This window comes from Heteronotia binoei, chromosome 6, assembly GCF_032191835.1.
Source record: "Heteronotia binoei isolate CCM8104 ecotype False Entrance Well chromosome 6, APGP_CSIRO_Hbin_v1, whole genome shotgun sequence".
NCBI lineage: Eukaryota > Metazoa > Chordata > Lepidosauria > Squamata > Gekkonidae > Heteronotia > Heteronotia binoei.
The window spans coordinates 9,212,741-9,230,291 of NC_083228.1; the positions used below are offsets into that span (position 1 = coordinate 9,212,741).

Here is a 17,551-nt window from a genome sequence, read left to right on the forward strand (position 1 = left end):
GGGGGGGAGCTTTCCGGCTTCGCCTCGTGGCGCCCGGGCCGCCCCTTCGCGCCAGCCGCGGAACCCGACGGGGGCGCACGACGCGCGCTTGGCCCGCTTGGACCTGTTGACCTGCCCGGCTGCGGACGGAGGGCGCGCGGGCCATGGGGTCGCCCTGACCGCAACGGCGTTGGAGGCCCCCCTCCCAAGCCATAGCCCCCTCCCCAAAGTCGTCTCCCCCCCCCCTTCTCCGGCGCACGTGCGGAGGTGGTTTCCCGGGGCTTCTCCCTTTGGCAAAAGTTGGAGGAAAGGGGACAAAAATGGGATTACCGGACGGCGGGAAGCGGAAGATGGCGAAATGGGCTTTAAGTCTCTTTTTCTTGGGCCAAGGTGAGTAGAGCCGACGGGGGGGGGGGGGGGGCACGATTCAGCCGGAGCTTCGAGCAGGGGAGGGCATCGAACCCAGCCCTTGAAGGGGGACAGGGGCGGGGGCAGGATTTTAAAAGCGAGGGGGCATTTTTAAAAAGTCGGGGGGGGGCGCACCCTTTCCCATCTACCACTTGCCACTTCTCATAAGCTGCCTTCTGGCCAAAAAAATAAAGGAGGGGAGCAGGCTGTACCCCAGAGAGCCCCCCGGAAGTCAGGGGGCAGTGCCCCCCATAGTCCCCCCCAGTGGCTGCGGGCCTGGCGGGTGCTTTCTGTTAAAGCTGCGTCGGTTTGGGTGGATTCAGCTGCCCCCCACCCTCCGATATACGCTGGAGGCGTCCCGCGCAGCACCTGCTTAAAGTAATCCCATTGCAGTCCGTGGAGATGTCGCGGCCCCGCGCCTGGTCATAACGCCCTGAGCGTGCCGGTTGCAGCGCAGTCCTCAACAAAGTTGCGCCGGTCGAAGGCTGTGGAAACGAAGGGGCTTCAGACTGCGTAGGATTGCGCCCTGGATCGTTTACTCCGTGGTTGAAGAGAGTGGAACTTGTGAGTGGGCACGTGTAGGGCTTGGCCGCGTGGAGTCTGCATGCGCGGGTAGGGGTTGTAAGGGTTGCCAAGTTCCAGGCGGGACCGGGGGATGCCCCGGAATGAAAGCTCCTCTCCAGCCTACAAAGATCAGTTCCCCTGGAGAAAAGGGATGTTTTGGAGGGGGGCCTCTGTCCCATTGTACCCCAACCACGGTCCCAAGCCTCCCCAGGCTCAATCCCCAAATCTCCAGAAATTTCCCAACTTGGATGTGGCAACCTCCCCCCCCCCACCCCCTGCTGGTGGCCATGAAAGACGTGGCAACAAACCTTGCTTGCTTGGGAGAAAAGCCCCATTGAACATATGAACATATGAAGCTGCCTTATACTGAATCAGACCCTCGGTCCATCAGAGTCAGTCTTGTCTACTCAGACTGGCAGCGGCTCTCCAGGGTCTCCAGCTGAGGTTTTTCACGTCTATTTGCCTGGACCCTTTTCAGTTGGAGATGCCAGGGATTGAACCTGGGACCTTCTGCTTCCCAAGCAGATGCTCTACCACTGAGCCACCGTCCCTCCCCTTTAGTGGCTTTCCAGGGTCTCAAGCTGAGGTTTTTCACGCCTACTTGCCTGGACCCTTTTCAGTTGGAGATGCCAGGGATTGAACCTGGGACCTTCTGCTTCCCAAGCAGATGCTCTACCACTGAGCCACCGTCCCTCCCCAATTGAAATAAGTGGCATCGCTTTGGGATAAACATAGTTAGAATTAGGCTGGGTGGGTTCCCCCCCCCCCCCGTGCAGCTTCCTTCTGAGTAAACCGTGCAGTAAGCTTGCAGCGTTCATGGGATTGGATCGGGTCTCTGTGTGTCGGCTCTGGAGGCCCCTCCTAGCTCTGAAAATTTCTGTAACTTTTTGTCAGTGGGGCAGAATTGATTTGCTCTCTCGGAGCAAACTTGGAGGGTGGCGCTGGTCCCTAGGGGATGCAGGCAGAGGGTGTTCCACCCGCACCCCAGGTTCTCAGAGCTCTCTTTTTCTCTCCCTCCCATCATTAAATTAAATTGGCTTCAGGTTGATAAATGGGAAAGGGGGTGGGGGGGGGGTGGAAAGAAGCCACGAGATGAAAAGTTATTGGCTGGCTCTAGCAGCTGATGCCTCCCGCAGCTGGTTAGTTTCTAAGGCAAACAGAGGGGGGAAAAATCCCATTATCTTTTCTCCTCCATCTGGCCCTGTTTGCCAAAGCCCTTCTGATGTTGACGGGAATAAATCAAAGTTGGATGTTTGGTGGAAGAAACTTGTTTGCAGCCTTTGCGGGGGGGGGCAGGAGATTCATTTAAATCATTAAAAACACCCCCCCCCTCCTCCAGTGAGACAAAGAACACCTCTTCCCAGACAGAGTCCGCTGGCTGGTTTGAGAGGTGGATGCGTTTGGCCATTGTGTGATTTCCAGCGCTTGTTTTCGTTTAATGCTGTGCATGGATTTATCGTTCAGAATCATTCAAAGACGGTCGGTTTGGGGAATGATAAAGCCGAGACTTTGGCTGCCTTGTTTGGGGTGTGGATTGAGGTTCCGGAACCTTTTCCTCAATGAAGTTCTTAAGACTCAGTCCTTGCTGTATTTCAAGTCTTTGGGCAGTGAGATTTTACCTGCGCTTTGTTCGTCGCTCTCAGTCCATGCTCTGCGCCCCCTCTTTGGTACTTTCTAAAGTGTTCGGAAGGTGTGACGAGGATAAAATGGACAGAAATACAAAAATTAGAAGCCCGCGTTGTCCGTGGCTCCAGATTTAATTCAGTGCATTCAGCAATACGCTTTGTAGATGTCTCACACTGCTTTTAATTTTTCATTATGCAGGTCATGTAGTCAATGATGTTTTACTTGAGTCCAAGGGTTAGGTCACTGCCCCAAAGTATTTACAATGCTCGTTTTAACAGCAGAGAAAGGCATTGAGGGAGAAGAGAGAAAGACAACATAACACAATGCAGTTGAACAAAGCAGGAGTCAAGGGCATCTTTAAGACCAAGTTTAATTCAGAATGTAAGCTTTCATGCGCTAGAAACACACTTCTTCAGACTATATCTGATCCCCTTGTCTGAAGAAGTGTGTTTTTAGCGCACGAAAGCTTATGTCCTGAATAAAACTTGGTTGATCTTAAAGGGGGAAGGTGGACTCCTTCAGACCAACACGGGTGCCCACCTGGATCTATAACACGATGCAGTTTAAAACATGATGTCCCTCCCCCAGCACAGGCGAACTTCTAGAATTACAAACTTCCGTAGTTTGAAAAAAGCAATTTCATATTTTAAAATACTGAGTGAGGTTTGCCTTCGTTAATTTCAAAGGAATTGAATAGTGTGCGTATTAATCCCGAATCTGAAGACGCACCCTTTTAATTCTTTGCAAAGCTGTGTTATGTTTGTATAAAAATTCCCTTCTGTCTTCCCAGAATCTATTTTCCAGCTCAGCAAGACACTTCTAAAACAGAGTCCTCCCCTTTTAAATCTCAAACATTTAGGGAACTGCGACCCTGCGTGTGAGAATCAGCCCCGTTGAACTTGGGAGCACTTGCTGCAGAATAAACATGGATCCAGTTGTTAGCAGCATATCGTGCTTGGTTTTCCACCATAGGGAATTTAATTTTTTTAGCTAACACAGTGGGAATTCTAGATTAAAAAGCAGGATGTCCAGGAAAGGTGCCCTTTCCTGTGGAAGACCTTGTCGAATGCACAAGAGTTGCATAAGAACACCTGTGTCCCTTCACTCTGCTTGGCTTGCTCAGGAGAATGGAATAAAAGTCCAGCGGTGCCTTCAGGGATGAACCGCCTTTGTTCCAGCCGGAGTTTTTGTGAGTGAGAGCCCCTTTCTTCCATCTTTTAAGGTGTCTCTGGAGGTCAGTGTTATTTTGGAACTGTAGGCAAACATGACTGACTCTCTGGATTGGACTGCGCCTTCTGAAGCGTTCACATTCAGGCTTTTGCTAGTCTTGAACTATCACCTGGTGAAGTAGGAGCCCAGGAGCACCTTTAAGACCAACAGAGTTTTATTTAAATGCAAGTGTTTGTGTGCATGCAGACTTCTTCAGATGAGGAATGAGGTACAGTGAGCAGAGCTACATATATCTGGTGGGCAGCTATATGTGTATGTAGCTATACGCACATGAAAGCTGACGTTCTGAAGAAAACTTTGTTGGTCTTAAAGGTGCCACTGAATTCCTCCTTCGTTCCATTGCTTCAGACCACCACGGCTGCCCACACGGATCTGTCATCTGGTGAGCGCTAGCAGACATAGCTCAGCGTCTTCTGCCTTCTTCTTCGAAATTGCTTGGGTCTTGCGCATTACAGGCCCGGGGTTGGTGGAGAACGCCTTTGAATATTTCATTAACCCCGTTCTTCCCAACACAGTATCTTGTCCTCAGTTTCTTAAGTCAACTTTTCTTGTGGAAATTAAGTGGCCAATTTCCAACTGTGCCACCTCTCTCCAGTATTGCTATTTTTCCTGCATTGTGCAGGGGGTTGGGCTAGATGACCCTGGAGGTCCCTTCCCTGTGATTTGCTGCACTGTGATGTAAGTTAGAGTTGAGATTCGAACTGGGTGGCCTGTCTCCACTTTTGCCTTTCGGAAGATTTAAAGGCAAACAGTGTCAGAAAAGTGAGAAATGGTTTCCGCCAATTTCTGCCTCCCGTTGCAGACCCCAGCTTGACCCTTTTGCTATTTTTCCGGGCCCCTGATCCCCCCGGGACAAAGTTTTGGGTGAGGAGTAAGACCCCATCTGTCTTTGGGTTGTTTGATATAGATCGTATCCTGAATGGCTTCTTTGGCCCCCTGTCCACCCCATCTTTCTTATGGGACTCTTCATGCTTGGACATAGTGTGGAGGGGCTGTGGCGTAGTGGTAGAGCCTCTGCAGAAAGTCCCAGGTTCAACCCCCCCCCCCCCCCTGCAGCTCCAGTCTATAGACCAATCAGGTGGTAGATGATGTGAAAGATCTCTACCAGAGATCCTGGAAGAGCCACTGCCAATCTGAGTAGACAGTGCTGACCCTGATGGACCAAGAGGATTGATTCAGTGCAAGCTTGACATGACAGCCGCCCTGAGCCTGCTTCGGCGGGGAGGGCGGGATATAAATTAAAAATTATTATTATTGACCCCCTGGAATTTGCACAGCAGAATCTGTTCTTACAGTCTAAGGCAGGGGTCCTCAAACTTTTTAAATAGGGGGCCAGTTCACTGTCCCTCAGACTGTTGGAGGGCCGGACTGCCGTTACTGTACAAGGCCGCGGGCCGTCAGTTCTCCGTCTTCTGCATCTCTCTCCCTTCCCCACACCACACACCCCGGCCTGGGAACTCACCTCACCTCGGTATCACCTCACACTCTGTCTCCGCCGCCTCAGCCCAGTGCCGGAAGTGTGCGTTGCTAACGCAAGTTTAGGTCGAACGTCACTTCCGGTCTGATTTTGCCATAACCCGGCGGGCCGCATAAACGTCCTCAGCGGGCCGCATCTGGCCCACGGGCCGTAGTTTGAGGACCCCTGGTCAAAGGCTAGCATGTGTTTATATGTGTGGGGTTTTTTAAAAAAACAACACCTAAGCCGTTGGAGGTGAATCTCCTTAGGCTTCCTCGGGAGGCGGTGGGCTCTCCTTCCTTGGAGGTTTTTTAAACAGAGGCTAGATGGCCACCTGACAGCGATGAGGATCTTGTGAATTTAGGGGGAGGGATTTGTGGGTTTCCTGCATTGGGCAGGGGGTTGGGCTAGATGACCCTGGAGGTCCCTTCCGACTCTGTGATTCTTTGATTCCAAAACCCTTTCTTGGGTCACCTCAGATGGCTGGAGCAACTGAAGCAGGGCTTCAGAGGATGGCCAGAGCGATTGAGTAGGTTCTTGTGGGAGAATTAGGTATTATATCTGCCATAGACACAGGGTTGCCACTTTCTGGAAAGTCAGGGAAATGGAAATTGGTCTGAAGTCAGGGAAAGTCAGGGAAATGGTGATTACAATACATTCAAGCAGTGGAGTTTTGACCTGCTGCTGCAAGAGCCTGATCTGTTCTTGTCGCAACTGGAATAGAAAAGTAGCAGGATACAAGCAAAACTTAATGATGCCCTTTCCCAGCTTCACCACCAGCAACCAGCCCAATGTTTGTTGCGCTCTCTCCCTGCATGATTTCCCAGGTCTGCCTGTAGCATTTGCAAAGCATGTGATATGGTTTGTTTCAATGAAGCGCTACACGTTAGACATTGACAGCAAGGCTAGTTTAAACATTTAGCAAAATACAAACTTTAAACGTCTGACTGTTTTCATCCCTACCTGCTAGTGCTGCATTTAACTTACATATAAAGATCAGCATGTTTTTGAGTCGTGCTTGTGTATGGAATGGACGTTTTGTCTCCTGCTAAACCCAGCGCAGAGTTGCAAATCAGTTTTGCTGTTGTTGGATTTCACAGACGACTAGCACTTTCTGTTCTGCACCATGCAAAGTAAATTTTGCAAATGTGATTGCTTGTTCCTGCTGGAGTTTACAGAGTGCCAGCTCTCTCCCCCTCTCTCCTGACATCTCCCGCGCATAAAGGTTGCAAGTGAGGGTTGTCTGCTTCTCTAGATTGCAGAAACTCCACCTCCTTTCTGACCTGCTTATTACACTTTCTGGAATCAGAAAGTGAAAGTGAAACTTTCCCAGCTTTGGAAAGTCCCTGCTTGTTAGCATGCAGAGTTTGCTTGAATGTAAGTTTATATCTTGGTGTAATCATTGCTGCAATTGCAAAACAAATGCTGCTGCAGTTAATGTTGAAAGAGGCTGATGTTAAATCTTTTGCTTTGACAAATATTTTTGCAGCTGAGACTTGTGCCGTTGTAGAGTGGAACATTTCATTAAGCCTTGCATTAATGCAACATGACCTATTCGTTTTTTAAAACTCGTGGTTATATTTGAATGGTGGTCATGTCGTCTTAACGTTTTGTTTTGACATCGTAGGCTTTCTGACTGTACTACTTCAAACCGGGGCGGGGGCGGGGGGGAGAGGTGCTCAGAGGAATCAGTATCCCACCATTCAAAAAACTTCCAACACATAAAAAAACTAGCATGCCAGAGGGGGGAGTCCTAGTGTAGTCTTTACACGGAGAACTAGCTTTCTAAATGCAGGGATACGGCTTCAGGTGGGTTGCCATGCCGGTCTGAAGCAGCAGAACAAAGTTTTGAGTCCAGTGGAACCTTTAAGACCAACAAAGTTTAATTCTGGAGGTCAGCTTTTGTGTGCACGCGCGCTTCATCAGATAGGTAGTCCAGGTCTCCCACCTCAAATTGGAACTTACAATCCGTAGCTGTTCCAGGGACGCCAGTCGAGCTGTTGAGTTGCTGTTACGGAGATTGTGTTAGTTTGAATAGGAATACATTTTTGCAAAACTAGTTTGGATTTTTCAGGCTGGTTGAATGTCTGGTTGGCAAAAGGACTGCTCAGGGACGGCCAAACTTGCTTAACGTAAGAGCCACATAGAATAAGTGTCAGATGTTTGAGAGCTGCAAGACATGAATGTCAGGTGTTTGAGAGGAGGGAGGGAGGAAGGAAGGGAAATAGATTGGGGGGAAAGAGAGAGGTGGAAAGAAAGCAACTTTAACTTTAAATGCATTCTCCAAGCCACCAGCTGTCTTGGTTTGGAGAAATGATTTAAAGAGGTAAATGCCTTCTTCAAGCCAGCCAACGGGGTGATAAGGGCTTTGAGAGCTACATGTGGCTCCTGAGCCACAGTTTGGCCACCCTCGGGCTGGTTAGAAAAGAAACCCACAGGCTACTGCTTTTGGAAGCTGGAATGAAAGTGCAAAAAGTTCTGACTTCCCCTGGGGTAAATGGCAAGCACTTGCCTTGGGAATTGCACTGGGTGAATATCTTCCAGGCACTAAAATTCTGTCTCAGTGTTCATAAAGGGAGGGGGTGTTTCCTTGTGCAACTTCTGACCTGTATCTTTCATCGGCCCTCTATCCGATGCTTGGGGTGTGAAAGGGTTGCAGTATGGAGTTTCTCCACAGTTTCACAGCTGTTTGTGGTAGAACAAGGCCGCAAGTATTGTAACGTGCAGCTTCGATACTTTTTTAAGCAGCCTCAGCAAAAGAAAATGTGTAGCGTGAGAAGGTTTGGACAGGTGGTTTGCTAAACAGGGAGATGAAGACCCAGAAGAAAAAGAAAATACTCGATGCTGTTTTGCTGCTGTTTTGTACAGCGCTGGTCATGTGACCAGTCAAAAGGATTTATTGACCCGTCGCATGGTGGCTGGTGTCCTAGCTTTTCTGCTCATCAAACTTTGATGCTTTATTCCATTTTAAGGAGCCTTCCTGCAACGGGAGTGACTCTTCATCTTGCTGTCATCTGAGGAAGTTGTCTTCAGCTGGAAGAACGCTTCCAACTCTGTTGAGCTGAGCGGTGCGATAGAAGAAGACTGAAGACTGCAGATTTCTACCCCGCCCTTCTCTCTGAGTCAGAGACTCAGGGCAGCTTACAATCTCCTATATCTTCTCCCCCCACAACAGACACTCTGTGAGGTGGGTGAGGCTGAGAGGGCTCTCACAGCAGCTGCTCTTTCAAGGACAACTCCTGCGAGAGCTATGGCTGACCCAAGGCCATTCCAACAGTTGCAGGTGGAGGAGTGGGGAATCAAACCCGGTTCTCCCAGATAAGAGTCTGCGCACTTAACCACTACACCAAACTGGCTACACATGACAAGCTGTTATGTGTAGGCCCAGGGCTTTTTTTGTAGCAGCAACTCCTTTGCATATTAGGCCACACACCCCTGATGTAGCCAGTCCTCCTGGAGCTTGCAGTACGCCCTGGAAGAAGAGTCCTGTAAGCTCCTGGAGGATTGGCTACATCAGGGGGGGTGTAGCCTAATATGCAAAGGAGTTCATGCTACAAAAAAAAAAAAAGCCCTGTGTCGGTATATAACTTGTTACATCTTAGTACACATTAGACACAGAATAGTGTGTGATTGCACTATGGTGCCCCCTCGCTATAAACCAGGGGTGTCGAACTTATTTGTTATGGGGGCTGGATCTGACATAAATGAGACCTTACTGGGCCGGGATGTGTGTGTACCTATTTAAGATTAGGTAGCAGAGATATAAGGTTTATAAAGGATACAAACGCAATTAAAGATTTTTTTAAAAAAAACACCTTAAAATAAAACATGCTTCAAACATTAGCACTCGTTGGTCTTAAAGGTGCTTTATTTCTATCTCTCCCACGTGATCCAGGGAACTAGGCAAAGGAAGCTCTGGCTCTTTCCTCTTTTCCCCAGGGAGCCAAGAGAGGAAGGAGCTTCAGCCAATAGAAGGAAGAGAGGCTTGGCTCAGTAGCTCTGCTGTGCGATTGAGAGAGCCTGGCAAAGCAAGCTGCCCCTCCCCCCTTCCTCCCCAAGTGAGGCGCCTCAGCCAATAGAGAAAAATAGAGGTTTTGGTCTGCAGCTCCTGTGCCATTGAACAAACCTTTGAAAGCAAGCTGTGAGGCAGAAGGAAGCAAGAGCAAGAGAAGGAAGCGGACGACAGCCGGTTGCTCGGGGGGCTGAGAGGAGCCCTCAGAGAGCCTGATTTGGCCCCTGGGCTGCATGTTTGATACCACTGCTTTAAACTGAGAATGCCTCCAAGTCGCAGCTGCCTTAATAGCAACCCTGCAGGGGTTTTCAAGGCAAGGACGTTCAGAGGTAGTTTGCCATTGCCTTCCTCTGAATAGCAACCCTCGACCATCAAATTACTAACCGGACCAACCTTCCCTAGCTTCCAAGATCCGAAGGGACCAGGCTAGCCTCGGAAATCCCGGTCAGGGCTGGCTCAGTATTGGGGAACAGTTGTTTATACAAATTTTTCTTTGCTTGGACCTGCTGTGAAGGAAACCAGAACAAAATGGCACAGGGTGAAAGAAAATCAGCGAAAGGGTTGTGCATCCCCTAATGGTGTGCCAGTAGATCTTATTTCTGTGGGGACTCCGCACACGTACGGTTGTTTGCGACAGAATCACGGGATTGGAAGCCACATTTTTGCCTTGTAGTGGATCTGACTTGGATGGCTCAGGTTAGACTGGTCTTGTCATATCTCAGAAGCTAAGCAGAGTGAGAACCAGAGTGAAGCCTCTCTTCCTTCTATTGGCTGAAGCTCAGCTAAGCAGAGAAGCTAAGCAGAGGGAGAACCAGTTTGGTGTAGTGGTTAAGTGGACGAACTCTTATCTGGGAGAACCAGGTTTGATTCCCCACTCCTCCACTTGCAGCTGCTGGAATGGCCTTGGATCAGTCATAGCTCTCACAGAGCTGTCCTTGAAAAGGCAGCTTCTGGGAGAGCTCTTTCAACCCCACCCACCTCACAGGATGTCAAAAGAGATTGTGAGCCACTCTGAGGCTCCGATTCAGAGAGAAGGGCAGGGTATAAATCTACGGTCTTCTTCAAAGAAGTAGGCATTGGCAAACCACCAACATCTCTTTTCTTGAAAACCCTTGGAAGTTCTGTTAAATGGGTAAAAAAACAAAATCAGCCTCCAGAACGTAGAGCAGCTGCTTCATGTTATAGGTAGTCTTGAAGACAGTTTTTCTTACAAAAGTTATTTCCTGTAGTAGGTGTTAATGGTACCCGTTGGCAGTAACGCAAAACAAAGTGTTCGCAAATCGCATCCAAGACTTCTTTCATAGAATGAGTGTGTGAGAGAGAAAGAAATAGCTTTTGTCTGGAATTATTCCCGTGGGAAAAATGGGATATGAGTGATTATTGTTTTGTACTGTTAGATCCAACATGGTTGAATTTATTTTTCTGGGTCATACCATACTTATAGCACAATGGTGTCCCCCCGCCACTGATGGCTGAATCATACAACAAGTTCTGGTCTAAGAACAATGTATTTGGATCATCAGATCTTGGAAGCTAAGTGGAATCCTGGTTAGTACTTGGATGAGAGGCAGCAAAGGATGGGCACGAACCAGGAAAATGGTGGTTCTTGGTTTGTGGGAGTCTCACAAACCTCCATTCGCAAATTTCCACAAACTTTTCGATTTACTGAACTGATTTAGGTTTGTGAGGTTTGTTCCGGGGGGGGGGGCGGATTTTTAAATGCCTCCCCTTCCCTCTCTAATACATGCTGCGGTGGCATGCCTCCCGGAGCGAAGGGAAGGCATTTAAAGAGGCCTGCAAACCACTGCAGATAACCATGGCAGTTCATGAGCGGTTCACAAGCAACACAATAGCCTGAATTGTGGTTTCCAAATGAACGAACCATTCCAGTTCATCACGAAATTTAGATCATAAGTTGGTTCATATCAGGGCTTTTTTTGTAGCAGGAACTCCTTTGCATATTAGGCCACACGCCCCTGATATAGCCAGTCCTCCCAAGAGCTGACGGTAGGCCCCGTAAGAAGAGCCCTGTAAGCTCTTGAAGGATTGGCTCCATCAGGGGTGTGTGGCCTAATATGCAAAGGAGTTCCTGCTACAAAAAAGGCCCTGGTTCATGCTCTTCCCTTCAGGCCATTAAGGAACTCCAGGTTCACTGTGAAGAGGCAGGCAATGGCAAGCCACCTCTGAGAATCTCGAGTTTTCAAAAGTTTTATTGGTTTCAGAAAGAGGGGGGGTAGGGAATAGGGGGAGTGGAAAGCACCATAGATTTTGACCTTGTTCTGCATGAAAATACTTTCAAAAAGTACAAGCTTAGTTCTACAATACTTTCTTTACATAAATTGTCCCATATTATTACGTCTAATAATAGCCCTGGTTCATGCCCTTCCCTACGGGCCATTAAGGAACTCCAGGTCACTGTGAAGAGGCAGGCAATGGCAAGCCACCTCTGAGAATCTCATGCCTTCAAAACCCTACTGGGTCGCCATAAGTTTATTGTGACTTGATGGCATTTCCCATCACCATTTGGATGTTGCTTTTCCTTAGGAAGCTCAGAGCAGCCTATATGGGCTTCCCATCCAAACAGCAGACAGGTCTGTACAACCCCATGCAGTATTGGGTGCTCTCTTCATAGACTGTTTTGGAAATGTGGGACTGTTTTCACGTATGATGCTGAAAAGCGCCATTTCTCCTCTCTCCTGCTGCTTGAAGGGCCAAGGATGAGTGTTAATACAGGGTACCCAGTTGTCAATTCTATATTGTAACCCAGGAATGTCAAACATGTGGCCCAGGGGCCACATCAGGTCCCTGGGAAGGCTCCTATCAGGCCCCCGAGCAGCTGGCTGCCATCTGCTTCCTTCTCCCTCTCTCTTGCTTTCTTCTATATCACAGTTTGCTTTGCCAGGCTTGCTCAATTGCACAAGAGCTACAGAGCAAAGCCTCTATTTTCTCCATTGTTTGAAGCTCCTCCCTTGAGGAGGGGGGGGAGGATAGATTGCTTTGCCAGGCTCTCTCAGTCGCACAGCAGAGCTACTGTGCCAATCTTCTCTTCCTTCTGTTGGCTGAGGCTGCTCCCCCTCCTGATCCCCTGGGGAAGGAAGGAAAGAGCCAGAACTTCCTTTGCCCAATTCCCTGGATTGCACAGGAGGGATACAAAGAAAGCACCTTTAAGACCAACCAATGTGCTAATAATTTAAGCATGTTTTATTTAAATGATTTTAAATCTTTAATTGTGTTAGTCTGTGCGCTTTTTAATGTTTATATCTCTGCTACTTGGCGTTACATTTTATGACGCCTATGGCCTGGCCCAACAAGGCCTCATTTAGTGGTAGTGGTTAAGTGTGCGGACTCTTATCTGGGAGAACCGGGTTTGATTCCCCACTCCTCCACTTGCACCTGCTGGAATGGCCTTGGGTCAGCCATAGCTCTGGCAGAGTTGTCCTTGAAAGGGCAGCTGCTGTGAGAGCCCTCTCCAGCCCCACCCACCTCACAGGGTGTCTGTTGTGGGGGAGGAAGGGAAAGGAGATTGTGAGCCGCTCTGAGACTCTTCGGAGTGGAGGGCGGGATATAAATCCAATATCTTCATCTACCTCACAGGGTGTCTGTTGTGGGGGAGGAAGGGAAAGGAGATTGTGAGCCGCTCTGAGACTCTTCGGAGTGGAGGGCGGGATATAAATCCAATATCTTCATCTACCTCACAGGGTGTCTGTTGTGGGGGAGGAAGGGAAAGGAGATTGTGAGCCGCTCTGAGACTCTTCGGAGTGGAGGGCGGGATATAAATCCAATCTCTTCATCTACCTCACAGGGTGTCTGTTGTGGGGGAGGAAGGGAAAGGAGATTGTGAGCCGCTCTGAGACTCTTCGGAGTGGAGGGCGGGATAGAAATCCAATATCTTCATCTACCTCACAGGGTGTCTGTTGTGAGGGAGGAAGGTAAAGGAGATTGTGAGCCGCTCTGAGACTCTTCGGAGTGGAGGGCGGGATAGAAATCCAGTATCTTCTTCTTCATCTTCTTCATTATGTCAGATCTGGCCCTCATAACAAATGAGTTCAACACCCCTGTGTAACCAGTGCATATTTTTCAGTTATGTAGCAGAGTACAGAACGGCGGGGGGGGGGGGGGGACCACCATTGCATGATGCGCGAAAATTTCCTCTGCTACTTTCTGTAGGGGGGAAAAATCCTTTAAAATAGAGATCTCTCCCCCCCCCCTTTTTTTTTCCTGGAAAGACCTTTCTTTAATTTAGGACAGTATATATTCAAAGTCTCCGCTTCTGGGAAAGGCTAATGAGATCAAACAGTGAAGCCAGGGCACTAAGTCAAGGGCCAGGCTTAGAACGTGTATAAATTTTGCTCCATATCAGACTGTTTGGTCAACGGGATGTCCGTGGAACTGTGTCATTTCCGTTCTTGTTCAAGCGAGTCTTCATCAGACTTTTGAGAAGCCAAGGAGCAGACTTAATGTGATGGCGCCACGACCCTGGCATGGGTCATGTTGAATTCTGGTAAAGCACGTTGGGGGGATGCCAGGTTTGGGAAGCTGGATGTTACTGAACTATCAGCTCTCACCTTCCCAAGTGCTTCCGTCCCAGTTTGCTGTAGTGTTTGGTGTAGTGCTTAAGTGCACGGACTCTTATCTGGGAGAACCGGGTTTGATTCCCCACTCCTCCACTTGCACCTGCTGGAATGGCCTTGGGTCAGCCGTAGCGCTTGCAGAGTTGTCCTTGAAAGGGCAGCTGCTGTGAGAGCTCTCTCAGCCCCACCACCCACCTCACAGGGTGTCAGTTGTGGGAGAAGAAGATAAAGGAGATTGTAAGCTACTCTGAGACTCTGATTCAGAGAGAATGGTGGGATATAAATCTTCTTCTTTCTTCTTCCTTCTTCTTCTTTGTTGTTCTTTGTTCTTCTTCTCTGAAACCATCCCCTCCTAGAGGCATCCTTCATTAATGTAAACCCCAAAGGTTGCTTTTAGCAAGTGTAGGGTTACCGTATTTTGAAAAGCAAAAAAGAGAACATATTTCAAACCAGTGATCACTCTGACAAAGCTCATTTTAAATATCCTTCCTATTTCAGCTGTGATCATAACTAGGAATAGTCCTAACTGGGGCTCTTTTTGTAAGAAAAAGCCCAGCAGGAACTCATTTGCATATTAGGCCACCCCCCGACATCAAGCCAACTGAACCTATGAAGCTGCCTTCTACTGAATCAGACCCTCGTGGGTCCATCAGAGTCAGTCTTGTCTACTCAGACTGGCAGCGGCTCTCCAGGGTCTCAAGCTGAGGTTTTTCACGCCTACTTGCCTGGACCCTTTTTAGTTGAAGATGCCGGGGATTGAACCTGGGACCTTCTGCTTACCTAGCAGATGCTCTACCACTGAGCCACCGTCCCTGCATTTCTGTGCGTTCCTGCTCAAATAAAGCCCTGGTCCTAACCCTCCAGCCCCAAAAGTGGCCATTTTCATCAGTTTTCTTTAAAAGAGCCCCAAAGAGGATGGACACACACACAAAAAAGGGCACATCCTCTAAAAAGAGGACATCTGGTAACCCTAAGAATGTGAAATAACCAGGACCTTTTTTTCTGGAAAAAGAGGTTCTGGAACTCTCAAGAGAGAAATGAAGGAGAAGCACACGGGTGCTCCTCAAGAACTTTCAAATGTTTTTTGAGATTTTTGTTTCCATGATGAGGTTCTGGAACTCTGTTCCGCTGAGTTCCCCCAGGGGGAAAAGCCCTGGCCCATTGCACCAGGCAGGAAGCTGAACAACTAGCTGAGCAGCCCTCACTTTGCTGCAGGCCAGCATTGTAGGGCTACTGGACTCAATGAAGCAAACAAGAGTCTTATTAGGTCTAGGTCCCCCATGGCATCATCCCCCAAACGGGAAGTCAAGCTGAGCAGTCCTCTGGTGGTACAAGCCGACATTGGAGGGCCAGGCAGTTCGAGGATGCAAACAGTGGGCTTTACTGGATAACCTACTACTCAGGGGTGTCGAACTCATTTGTTATGGGGGCCAGATCTGACATAAGAGACCTGGTTGGGCTGGGCCATGTCTGGTTGAGCTGAGTCATGTGTGTACCTATTTAAGATTAGGTAGCAGAGAGATAAATTTTATAAGGAACACAAATACATATTTAAAAAAAAAACTTCAGACATACTTAAAAATGTTAGCACTCGTTGGTCTTAAAGGTGCTTTCTTTGTATCTCTCCCATGGGATCCAGGGAACTGGGCAAAGGAAGCTCTGGCTCTTTCCTTCCTTTCCCAGGGACTGGGGGTGGGGGGGTGCTCAGTCAATAGAAGGAAAAGAGGTTTGGCTCAGTAGCTCTGCTGTGTGATTGAGAGAGCCTGGCAAAGCATGCTATTCCTCCCCCCTTCCTCCCCAAGGGAGGAGCCTCAGTCAATGGAGAAATTAGAGGCTTTGCTCTGTAGCTCCTGTGCAGTTGAGCAAGCCTTGCAAAGCAAGCTGTGATGCAGAAGAAAGCAAGGGAGAGGGAGAAGGAAGCAGATGACAGCCAGTTGCTCAGGGGCCTGAAAGGAGCCCTCCGGGGGCCTGATTCGGCCCCCAGACCGCATGTTTGACACCCCCTGTACTACATCATCCAGCAAACTGGAGGGGTAGCTGCGTAGCCCTCACTGCGCTCCATGACAGCATTGTCGGGTCATTGGCTGGGATCAGTGAAGCAAAAATAAGTATTATTGGGTCACCCACGTCATCATGCCCCAAACTGAAAGTCAAGGTAAGCAGCCCTCTGTTGGTAAAACCAGCCCTGAAGGGCCGGGCAGTTCAGTGATGCAAACAATGTGCTTTATTTGATAACCAATTGCAGGGCTTTTCCCACCCCCCCTAGAAAAAGAAGTTCTGGAACTCCCTTTCTCACAATACAAGAACTCGTGGGCACTCAATGAAATTGTTGAGCAGTCGGGTTAGAATGGATAAAAGGCAGTACTTCTTCACCCCAAGAGTGATTAATGCATGGAATTCAATGCCACAGGAGGTGGTGGCAGCTACATGCATAGATGGCTTCAAGAGGGGATTGGATAAGCATATGGAGCAGAGGTCCATCAGTGGCTATTGGCCTCAGGGTATTGATGGAACTCTCTGTATTCTTGGTGCTTGGGGGGGGCATAGTGGGAGGGCTTCTAGTGTCCTGGCCCCACTGGTGAACCTCCTGATGGCACCTGGGGATTTTTGACCACAGTGTGATACAGAGTGTTGGACTGGGATGGACCACTGGCTTGATCAACATGGCTTCTCTTATGTTCTTATATAACTCTGAAGAGAGAAATGAACACACAGGTGCTCATGAACTTTTAAACATTTGGGATTTTGTTTCCATGAAGAGTTCCTGGAACTCCGTTCCATTGCATTCCACCAGGGAGGAAAAAGCCCTAGTAACAATATCCTGACTTGATGGCCCAGGATAGCCTGATCTCATCAGATCTTGGAAGCTAATCAGGGCTGGTCCTGCTTCATAACTGCATCTGGAACCACCAGGAAGCCGAGGGTTGCTACGCAGACACTGGTAATGGCAAACCAGCTCTGCTCATCTCTTGCCTTGAGAACCCTACAATGTTGGCAGTGACTGCATGCTTTTCTCCACCCCCACTTTGTGTCTGCTTCAAGTCAAAGTTCAGATTATGCCTGTGCACAAGAAAAGGTGGGCCAGGCCGGGGATTCATGCAGAGATGCAATAGGAAGCCTCCCCACCCAGGAAAGCAGATGTGTGTCAAAGCAGGAGCTTCAGGTTTTCCTTTCCACTTGTGACCCACAGTTTGAGAACTTCTACTTTAGATTACCATCTGGACCTGGGATGGCCAAAACTGTGGGCTTGGGAGCCACATGCGGCTCTCACACATATTGTGTGGCTCTTGAAAACCCCACTGCCCCGTCAGCCATTGTAGAGAAGACATTTGTCTCATGAAATCACTTAGCCAAGCCAAGTCAGCCAGCGACTTGGGAATGCATTTAAAGTTGATTTCTTTCCACCTCCCTTTCCCCCATCTATATGTCCTTCCTTCCTTCCTTCCTTCCTTCCTCCTTCCTTCCTTCCTTCCCTTCCTTCCTCCTTCCTTCCTTCCTTCCTTCCTTCCTTCCTTCCTTCCTTCCTTCCTTCCTTCCTCCCTCCCTCCCTCCCTCCCTCCCTCCCTCCCCTTTCCTTTCCTTTCCTTTCCTTCCTTCCTTCCCTCCTTCCCTCCTTCCTTCCCTCCCTCCCTCCCTCTTTCTTTCTTTTTTTTCTTTCTTTCTTTCTTTTCTTATCTTTCTTTCTTTCTTTCTTTCTTCTCTTTC

At 48.8% G+C, this 17,551-nt stretch overlaps 1 protein-coding gene across 1 annotated transcript in view; it reads left to right on the forward strand.

The window, feature by feature from the left end:
* The first annotated feature begins 299 nt into the window (after nucleotides 1-299).
* RET (ret proto-oncogene) overlaps nucleotides 300-17,551 on the forward strand; it is a 209,657-nt gene continuing 192,405 nt past the window's right edge. The window contains exon 1 of the mRNA XM_060242607.1: nucleotides 300-369. Within this exon, the coding sequence (XP_060098590.1) occupies nucleotides 300-369 (70 nt within the window). The remainder of the gene's footprint in view (nucleotides 370-17,551) is intronic.